At 42.1% G+C, this 10341-nt stretch overlaps 1 protein-coding gene across 1 annotated transcript; it reads right to left on the bottom strand.

Annotated features, from left to right (window-relative positions):
* Positions 1-6438: 6438 nt before the first annotated feature.
* On the bottom strand, positions 6439-9890 carry LOC144701671 (pectinesterase/pectinesterase inhibitor PPE8B-like). Its single transcript, XM_078573402.1, has 2 exons — positions 9115-9890; positions 6439-7409 (listed from the first exon to the last, which is right to left on the bottom strand). Exons 1-2 carry the CDS (start codon positions 9848-9850, stop codon positions 6709-6711), a joined length of 1437 nt encoding a protein of 478 aa, XP_078429528.1. The 5' UTR covers positions 9851-9890; the 3' UTR covers positions 6439-6708.
* Between the last annotated feature and the right edge of the window lie 451 nt (positions 9891-10341).

The raw sequence follows: 10341 nt of genomic DNA, 5'->3' as shown, positions 1-10341 counted from the left end.
TGGACGACGTTGATGACGACCGGAGTTGGTGCCAAGGCGCGGGCGGCCGAGGTCGGCTGCCTGCGCGGGTGGCCTAAGCGTGGGCGGCTGGCGGCGGCGTGCGTGGCCGAGACGGGCGCGGACACCGGCTTGGCTGCCTGCGACGGCGGCCAAGGCGTGGCGGCCAGGGTCGGCTGCCAGCGCGGGCGGCCTAAGCATGGGCGGCTGTTTGTGGCCTGCGCGGCCGAGATGGGCGAAAGCGCCGGCTTGGCTGCCTGCGCGGGCGGCCAGGGTCAGCTGCGTGTGCGGGCGGCCTAGGCGTGGGCGGCTGGCGGCGGCTTGTGCGGCCAAGGCTGGCGAGGGCATTGGCTTGACTGCCTGCGCGGGCGGCCGGATTGGCGGCCTGCGCAGGCGAGGGTGCCAACGAAGGAGACAAAGACGATGACTTGCGGCGGTAGCGACGACGGTTCGGCGAAGATGGGGCTAGGGCAAGTCCTTCAAGAAGAGAAAACTCAATTCTTGATTATAACTTTGCCTAAAGGTTTCTTACAGCTTTGGCCTTCATATAGGCCTTGGAGGAAAGAGAAAATATGGGAAATGGCGTAAAAATAAAACGTGGGAGACGTGTAATCATGTCACGTCAATGGGCAGTTCTGGATCTGTCGTTGACGATGTGTCATGATGTGGGACGTCTCGAGAGGCGGTGGTGGCACGTCCAAAGTCTGGCGGTTATTTGGTTGATGTCATTGATGATTCTACGTGCCCGGCGTGTCGAATGACGTTGGTGGCACGTCCGGTGTCGATGAGGTGACGTTGTCACCACCAGTTTTGCTCCAATCCTGTTGTTTTGTTATCAAAAAAAGTTTCACCAGATTATCTTGTTGTTTTGTTGTCAAAAGAATTCTTTAAAGGTTTGACCATCAAAGTTGCCATTTGACTAACACATGCTCATGCGTGTTGCAATTTCAAGGTCTTGAAGTTAAGCAGTCGTAATCCTTGGGTCGACCCTCAAAACTCTTTGATTTTAGTGTCATTGGATTCTTCTCAATAAGATCTTTCTCACATTATAGAGCATTAACTTTTCCCTGTTTTGTAGGTCAAAGTCAACATAGTTGAGTCTGACCTGTCAACTCTTGATAGTCAAACTTGATTTTAGGCTAAATTATGCTTCCCTAATGTGGTCTTAACGTTATTTTCCCATTTCACTCTAAAAAATTTTCTAAATTTGGAGTAGTTGACCAAGTCAACCCTGAAAACTCAACCATATAAAGTCAACCCTAGTAAATTTCTTCATGGATTCGACCCATACACATCATTAGACTCGTGTTTTGAACTTAATCTTGGGCTGAAATTCACAATTACAGTTTGTTAAATTGTGATTTTTGATATGCGCCTTGATAACACACATCAAAATGTCTTCAGCCCATGGGGTCTCAAGCTACACCTTGTGTTATAGATGACACAAAGGATTCTGTAAATTCTCTCATGAAACCTTTATCTCTATCAGTTACTCTTTATGTATAGTCCTTCATTAAAGTGAGAATCCAAAATTACTTAGGTTTTTGTAAACCATCAAACACTAATCGTTATTCTACTAAGGATTGATGCATCGAGATATGGATTGTAGAAGCCTTATGTAATATTTACATTATCCTTTCCAGAGACTTAACTTCATCTTTCATATCCTTATCAAGTACCCTTTTACTAAGAATATTTTAGAATACATGTTTAATAACTAATGATGACTGAATATTGATCTCATCATAATTCACTTAGGCATTGCATGAAATCATGGAATCCTTTATCAGGATAAATTTTCTGTAAAATAAATAAATTTTATTAATGAATATTGAACGAGATGAGGAGATGTAATTATCTAGCATGCTACATAAATTTCCAACAACAACTTTTTGACTTCCAACACCTAAAATTCTGTCATCTTACCTCCCATTTCACAAATTCTCTCTCATGTATTTGACATTCACCATTTAGGTTCAGTGAATTCTCTTCTATTTTGTGGACGAAAATCACATTTGATGCCAATTACACTTAAAAATATGCACTCTCTAGTAATGATGCACCAGGAAACTATTTAGCATCGACTTTGGTATCCAAGAGGAATGAATAGTTACATACTCGTATTGTAAGAACCTCTTAATCACAAAGAAACATTGTTCACACACAAATTGAAGATCAAAAGGCGTCTTTCTTGATTCACACTGGATGAAATATGATAGCATGTAACTCAATGAAGTAATATACACCTCCAGATCAACCACCAAGGCTGAGTATGAATATTTAGTGAACACCACAAAGTATATAACTTAGATAAAATCTCTCTTTCAAGAAATTAAAAAATACACTATTCTTTGGTGTGACAACTTGGGGAGGTCTAAATTATTTCATAAATGGGTGTTTTGCTTTTCATGCTACAAATAAACATGGAAAATAAATTTTCATTTTTGATGAAGGTTATTCTTGATTAAAAATGTGAAATATCTTCCAGATAAGATCATCTGGACAATATCTTGGCAAGATAGTGAACCAATCAGTATTTCAATTGGCAACATTCCAAGATCAACTTCATTCCCCAACATGAGCAAAACATGTTAGCAATAATAGTGGAGGAAAAGTCCATTGAAATACCGATAGAAACATACTTTAATTTATAAGTAATATTTACCAAGTCTTTAAGGAATAATTAATATGCCATTATTATTATATACAAAAGTATCACTTTCAAAAATAATTGAGAATTTTCTTATATTAACTGTTGAGCAGTTTCTCATTCCTGTTTGTGATCCTTTCTCACATTCAGTCAAACGACTTATTTGAATGTGGAGCAGAAAACATGGATTTGGACTATCATGGAACATACAATAAATTACCTTTAAAATGGGTTCCACCATAATTAGAGAAGTTCTGGTAAAGTTTTAATCCTTTCTAGAGACAAAAAATGGACATAAATATAAAAGAACATGCGGTATTTTTTATTTCAATGACACTTAGTGTAAACTCTTTGATTCAACAATTGATATACTAGAAGTTGGGGTCCTTTTTAACATTGTTTTCATAAAATCTAGTCATCAGATGGTTCTTTTCTGATTCACCCAATGCATTGTATTTTCAAAGTGATTTATGATGCATCTTATAGTATTATTATCAATTTACATATTTTTGGGTAATTTTCCTTGTCTTGAAATACAATAATTATAATAAATAAATTTTTATGTTTTATATTTTTCAGCACAATCACCATTTTATTTGCAAAAAATCACTCTAAACTGATTTCCCCTGTTTTCTGGTGCAACCAACATATTTTGAGTGACACCTGATTGGGGTATTTGCTAACTATCAGATGCTCATACGCTCAGTTCCTTGAGGCCTCTAATTTCCATTTTATGAGACAATTCCAAAGCCTTGATCATTTTCTGGTGACTTTGTTAGAAGTCCTTGTGGAGTTCATTTCTCCTCGTAATGTAAATGTTCCTTTTCCTCATGTAGTTTATTATCATTTCTCCAAAGAAAAAAATGCATTAAACTTCAAATATCAACTGGACTCTGCTTTCTGCAATAACATTAAAGTCCATAGTATACGAGTTTGTATTTATACTATAATATGAATTGAGATGAAAAAATAGAATCATATTGATTATTAAACAAAAGGGTTTTGAGACATAAAATCCAACAAAGATCAAACTCCTTATAGAGGATAGCTGAATAAAAATTCAGAGGCTTTGAATGACTTCTAGTTCTACCTCTAGAAATATTTAATGTATGAATATATGAGACTGGAGACTTATAAATTGAAAGGTAAACAAATTGTTTCATTGAAAAGGAGGATTCTCTCTATATATTTATATAGCTATATGCCGTTTAAAATTAAAGGAAAGGTTTACATTTTGAGGTCTGGACATTTATATTATTATATTCTCATGCGCCTATCTTTCCCTCTATCACATAAGTTGATTCACTCTGCCAAATTAGTACTTATGTAAGGAATGACATAATATTTAATATGAAGCACTTTGTTGACCTTGGCTTCTGAGAAAGATGAATGAATAGGTTTATAGATCAGAGGTGTGGAAACATACTAAGACTGTGAGATTAATTCTGTTGGTTCTAGAGGCCTAGATCTGGATGAAAAAATGAAAAAGATTTGCAGCGGAAGCCTTGAACGAATCGAATGGCATCGACAAAAACCATTAAACGAAGTACCTTTGTACGAATCTCAATCGTGATTTCTTCGATCCTGGAGCGAGACGAGTCGAGCTGCTCAAGTGTGCAGCCTCTAGACATATCCACGCAGTCCTCGGCACGTCGGATCTCCTCCTCGTTGACGAGCCTTGTTCTTTCTCCGTTGGCGTCGTTACGTCGTCCCGTTCACATCAGGGATGGAGAGGGGGTGTGGGGAGAGTGGAGAAGAAGGGGAAAGGCCCCTGAACAATTCTGGCCTCAGTGAATTTCGTTCAGGGCCTTCCCCTATTTATACTAAGTGGGTATTTTTCATAAAAACCCCCAAAACTTAAGTATATCTTCCAACGTCCAAAAGACCATTTGCGTGTGACCCTCTAGGCCCATGTATCAGTCTAGTTAATGACTCTAGTGGCCCAATAACCTTTATTGGCCTTCCAAATTAATTAACTATACCATCATATAGATTAATTAACGTCAGATCGATTTAACCCAATCGATAGGTCGAGACTCCGACACATGGGGTGCCAAGCTACACCTCGTGTCCTAGAAGATACAAAGGAGTGTGTATCGACTCACTCATGGAACTTGTTTGTCATCAGTTACCATGTATTTATAATCCCTCATCCACTTGACGCTCCTTAGATGATTTAGGGTATGGTAACCTGTCAAACCCTAATCGATCATCCGAGTTAGTACTAATGCATTCGGAAATCATCGACGAACTCTTCTCCGATATTTCACTGCCTTGGCCAAGGATTTTGTTGCATCGTCTTCCTTGAGCTGTCACCTCTTATACCGAGGGTGGACGATCCGATCTTGACCACTCAATCGCCTTCGTGTACTTCTTGATGCACCCCAACTAAGACCGTTTAGAATCCCATGATTAGAGACTCGTTGGCCATAGCTAAAGTACAACCGTCCGTCCACAAGATGTCGTTGGTGTCTCAGGTCTAAGGACCACTTACACAACCGTGACGTGAATCAACCTGATTGACAGTTCGGTATAATACCATCTAGGGATTCGTACGGATCAATTCAGTGGACTCTTTCCACTAAAGAGCACCCACTATCTATCCTTAGTGTCGCCACACTAATGGCTACGGGACCGGCCATACTCATCATATGAGTGAGGCTAGATAGTGCTATTATATCCGGATACTTCGATGTCCTTCTTGCGTATCTTTCGAATAGGAATGTTTAGAACACATGCTTAAAGACTAGTGATCTCCATATTACGATCTCATCATAATTCACTAAGTCCGATCATGTATTCATGGACTTCATTATACGCATCACACGTGCACTATAATGAACAGGTTCTATTAATGAACATGGAACGAGATGTGGAATGTGTGATTGGCTTGCCGGTCACATCTATTTCCATCAAATTCAACCTTTGGGTTTATATGAAATTTAAAATCTGTCAGCTCCAGAACTATTCTTGTATATAACCTACACCATTGATGCTGATCCTCGTGATTTTTTTATGTTTCACCGCATTATTTATTATAAATTAAAATTAATATTAATGTTTTAAAATTTTGAAAAATATTTGCTCTCCACCTTCCCTAATTCAGAAAACATACTAGAGATAGAAATATCTCCTACATGATGGTATTAGAAGGATACCTACAGTTTTAAGTTTATGGTATTTAATCATCTTTTTATTCTCTAGTAAGTTTCAGCTAGGCCAGGCCTCCAAAACTCCAAGCTGGTATATTAAAATATTATTGTAGGTGATAGTAGCCTTGCATCATGTGAGTGGCTAAAAGGTTTGCTTTTAATAGAGTCTACATTGCTGTCTTCTGATATGACATTCTCTAGATAATATTCTAATTTTTTTGTGAATGTTGAGGTAGTACTAAGCTAATTCTATTTTCTAAGTGTGGTGGGCTCATAACCAATATTACAAGATTTTATTAGATCCCGATTATGTAAAGCATGGTAATAGCTTTTAGTAGTTGATCATCACCATCAGATTCTGATGCATATGGTTGGGTCGATCTATTCTTAATTGTTTTGGGTACTCACCTTATATATATCTAATAGATGATTTTTAAAGGTACATATAACATTATCTGAAGTGAAATGCATGATAGTAATTTTCTCATTTTGTGTATAAAAATTCAATATTTCTAATTTATGTATTCCTCTTTTAATTACTTTCTCCCGCCAAGGAAGTTTATTTCCAAGTTTTGTTTCCGGATTCCATTTCATAACATTATCTAACCTTCCTTCCCCCTATTTATTTTTCAAACAACATCCACCAAATTCATCACTGCATCAGCCCGGCCGCGATGAATCACTTTAACAGAAAGCACTGATACACAAGTACATATATGTCATCCAATAGGCTTAGCTCTCCACATAAATACCTTGATGAATCACTCAAACAAGAAAAAAAATGATACACATGTCACACGCAAAAACATACTTCGCAACTTCCAACTTCTCCCACATCAGCTCATGTTATAAACAAGCTTATACCTTCCATCCCCCCCATTTATTCCCCAAACAACACCCATTTATTCATCACTGCAACAGCCCGGCCGTGTACCGAACGCCAATCCCGGGCAGCCAAGCATCGCCATCGATGAACCTCCCAACAGTGAAATTCCTCGCCACCTCAGGCCTAGAAATAACATGAAATCCAGGCCAAGTCACTCTGCCGCTGACATTAGCGCCGGGGCCATAGTTCAAGAACTCGCCGTAGAAGAGCGTGTTCAAGGCGAAGTCCCCAGCCCAAGGCAACCACCCCTCCTTCCGAACCCCCTCCCCTATGAACGACTCCATCACCACCGTGGTAGAGTACTCCTTCCACGGCCTGCCGAGATACGTCGGAGGCAACGGCGGAGATGAGAGGGCGGAGCCGCTTTCAACGGTGAGATTGCAAGCGTGGATGGAGAAGCCGGTGGTCTGGTCGGGGAAGGAGCGAGACTGGGCGGTGATGGCGTTCTTCTGGAAGGGTAAGGGGCGAAGGGCGACGATTTGGCAGGCTTGGAAGACGGCCGCGGCGTTGCCGAAGATGAAGTCGACGGTGCCTTTGATGGTGCACTCGCGGTAGAACTGGCGGAGGGAGTGGGCGTAGAGAGTGTCTTGGTTGCCGAGGAATTCCACTCGGAAGAAGACGGAGAGGTCGGAGTCTGAGCGCAGCGCCACGGCCTGGTGCTTCTCCGGCCCCGACGTGTTCTCCACCGTCATGTCCCTCATGATGAACCCCTTTCCGGAGACCGCTGAGAGATGGGCGTGCATGTGCATGGGGTTAGTAAGCGGTATTTTTTATAGATGGATAGATAGGTGGATTGATAGATTGACAGATAGATGAATAGATAGATGGATAGATAGATAGAGGGATAGATAGATAGATGGATAGAGGGATAGATAGATGGATGGATAGAGGGATAGATAGATGGATGGATAGAGGGATAGATAGATGGATGGATAGATAGATAGATGGATAGATAGATAGATGGATAGATAGATAGATAGATAGATAGAGAGGTAGATAGATAGATAGATATAGGGAGAGAGAGAGAGAGAGAGCGAGGGAGGGAGAGAGAGAGAGAGAGAGAGAGAGAGAGAGAGAGAGAGAGAGAGAGAGAGAGAGAGAGAGAGAGAGAGAGAGAGAGATGGATAGATGTTTGGAGATGGAAAGATATTTGGAGATGGATAGATATTTGGAGATGGAGAGTGTGAGAGAGAGATAGAGAGGTAAAGGTAGATAGATTGATAGAGAGAGATAGAGGTAGATGGATAGATATTTGGAGAGGGAGAGCGAGAGAGAGAGGCAAAGATAGATATATTGATAGATAGATGGGAGAGAGAGAGAGAGGTAGATGGATAAATATTTGGAGAGGGAGAGGGATGGAGAGAGGTAAAGATAGATAAATTGATAGATAGATAGATGCGAGAGGGAGATAGAGGTAGATGGATAGATATTTGGAAGAGGGAGATGTAGAGAGGTAAAGAAAGATAGATAGGTAGATAGATAGATAGATTGATAGATATTTGGAGAGGGAGATATAGAAAGGTAAAGATAGATAGATAGATAGATTGATAGAGATAGCGATAGAGGTAGATGGATAGATAGATAGATAGATAGAGATAGCGACAAAGGTAGATGGATAGATATTTAGAGAGAGAGAGAGATAGAGAGGTAAAGATAGATAGATAGATTGATAGAGATAGAGATACAAGTAGATGGATAGATAGTTGGAGAGGGAGAGATAGAGAGGTAAAGATAGATAGATAGATAGATTGATAGAGATAGAGATATAGAGGTAGATGGTAGATATTTTGAGATGGAGAGATTGAGAGGTAAAGAAAGAAAGAAAGATAGATATATAGATAGAGATAGATATATAGAGATAGGTATATAGATAGATAGAGAGAGAGAGAGAGAGAGCGAGGGAGAGAGAGAGAGAGAGAGAGAGAGAGAGAGAGAGAGAGAGAGAGAGAGAGAGAGAGAGCGAGCGAGGGAGATAGAGAGAGAGAGCGAGGAAGAGAGACAGAGAGCGAGCGAGGGAGAGAGAGAGAGAGAGAGAGAGAGAGAGAGAGAGAGAGAGAGAGAGAGAGAGAGAGAGAGAGAGAGAGAGAGAGAGACAGAGAGCGAGCGAGTGAGATAGAGAGAGAGAGAGAGCGAGGAAGAGAGACAGAGAGCGAGCGAGGGAGATAGAGAGATAGATAGATAGAGAGAGAGAGAGCGAGGAAGAGAGACAGAGCGAGCGAGGGAGATAGAGAGAGAGAGAGCGAGGGAGGGAGATATAGAGAGAAAGGTAGATAGATAGATAGATAGAAAGAGAGAGAGGGAGATATAGAGAGAAAGATAGAGAGAGAGAGAGCGAGAGAGGGATATATAGAGAGAAAGATAGATAGAGAGAGAGAGAGAGAGAGAGAGAGAGAGAGAGAGAGAGAGAGAGAGACCAAGTGTCCACGTACCAAGAGTGGCGGAGCTAAAGGTGGTCCAGCCGTCGACAAAATTCCGAGAGCCGGAGATAACGGTGACGCCCATGCCATCTCCAACCAAGACAATATTCCACTTCGTCCTCCCAATCTCCACGTTCTCATTGTAAACCCCCGCCTTCACGTAGATAACAAACCTTCTCTCGCTCCGCTCCGGCGCCACCGCCACCGCCTCCTCCACCGTCTTAAAATCCCCGCTACCGTCCCCCGCCACGACGACGTCCGCTTTGAAAGACTCCGCCGGAGCCTCCTGCAATCTCTTTCTACCCCGCCCAATCCCCTCATTCGGAATCTCACTGAACAGCTCTCGCACTAACGATGTCACCATGTTAAGCCCATCGGCGATAATCTCGCCTACGAACCCCCCCGCCATGCGAATTCCCTCCGCGCACGTCTCTTGATTTCCCGCTGCAGCGCTCAGCCACGCGTGAAAGTCCGAAGAAGAAGAAGAAGAAGAGTTTCGGGTTTGGTTTAGCTCGTCGACGGTGAAGGAGAGGAGTTCGACGCAGTCTTGGATAGCGCGGGAGAGCCGGTTATCGTCGCCGAGGACGATGCCGGGAAGAGAAGAGAGGAGGGTCTGGACGGTGGAGATCTCCTCTAGCGCCGATTGGACGGTGGAGATGAAGGCCGGGGATTGGGCGGAGGCGCCGTGGGTGGCCTGGAGCGAGGCTGAGAGGAGGAGGAGACTGAACAGGAATGACGCGGCGGCCATTTTCTTCGTCGGTTGAATGAATACTCGCCGACTTTGATAACGTTTGCTAGTGTTATATAGTGCTAGAGAGAGGGAGAGACGTAGGGGGAGACTAGGGGGTAGTTATTTTGGAGTGGAAGTTTGATTAACGTGTGGTTGACTTGTAGGCTTTTGGTGATAAAAGAACTAAAGAAGAGTATGGTTTCCGACAGATTGGTGTTCGAGTATGACTGTCAAGTGGCTTTAGCTGGATTCATTTGGCGTCGTACGACTCTGCACTCTGCCATTAAGAGAGGGAGAGGGAGATAGCGTGGAAAGAGAGATGGAGAGATATAGATAGAGAGATAGAGAGACGTATGCTTGAACGAGATGGAGTCCCGGAGCCTTTCCTAACTAAACGTGCGAAGAACGTGCCCGACGTCCTTGTGCGTCACCTTATCTCTCTTCCACTCTCTGGCTCTCTTTCTCTCTCTCTTTCTTCTTTCTTTCTTTCTTTCCTTTCTTTCTTTCTT

Source organism: Wolffia australiana, chromosome 4 (assembly GCF_029677425.1).
Source record: "Wolffia australiana isolate 7733 chromosome 4, ASM2967742v1".
In the NCBI taxonomy this organism is placed as follows: Eukaryota; Viridiplantae; Streptophyta; class Magnoliopsida; order Alismatales; family Araceae; genus Wolffia; species Wolffia australiana.
Note: the sequence above shows the minus strand (reverse complement) of the source record. Positions and strands in the feature narration are given on the sequence as shown.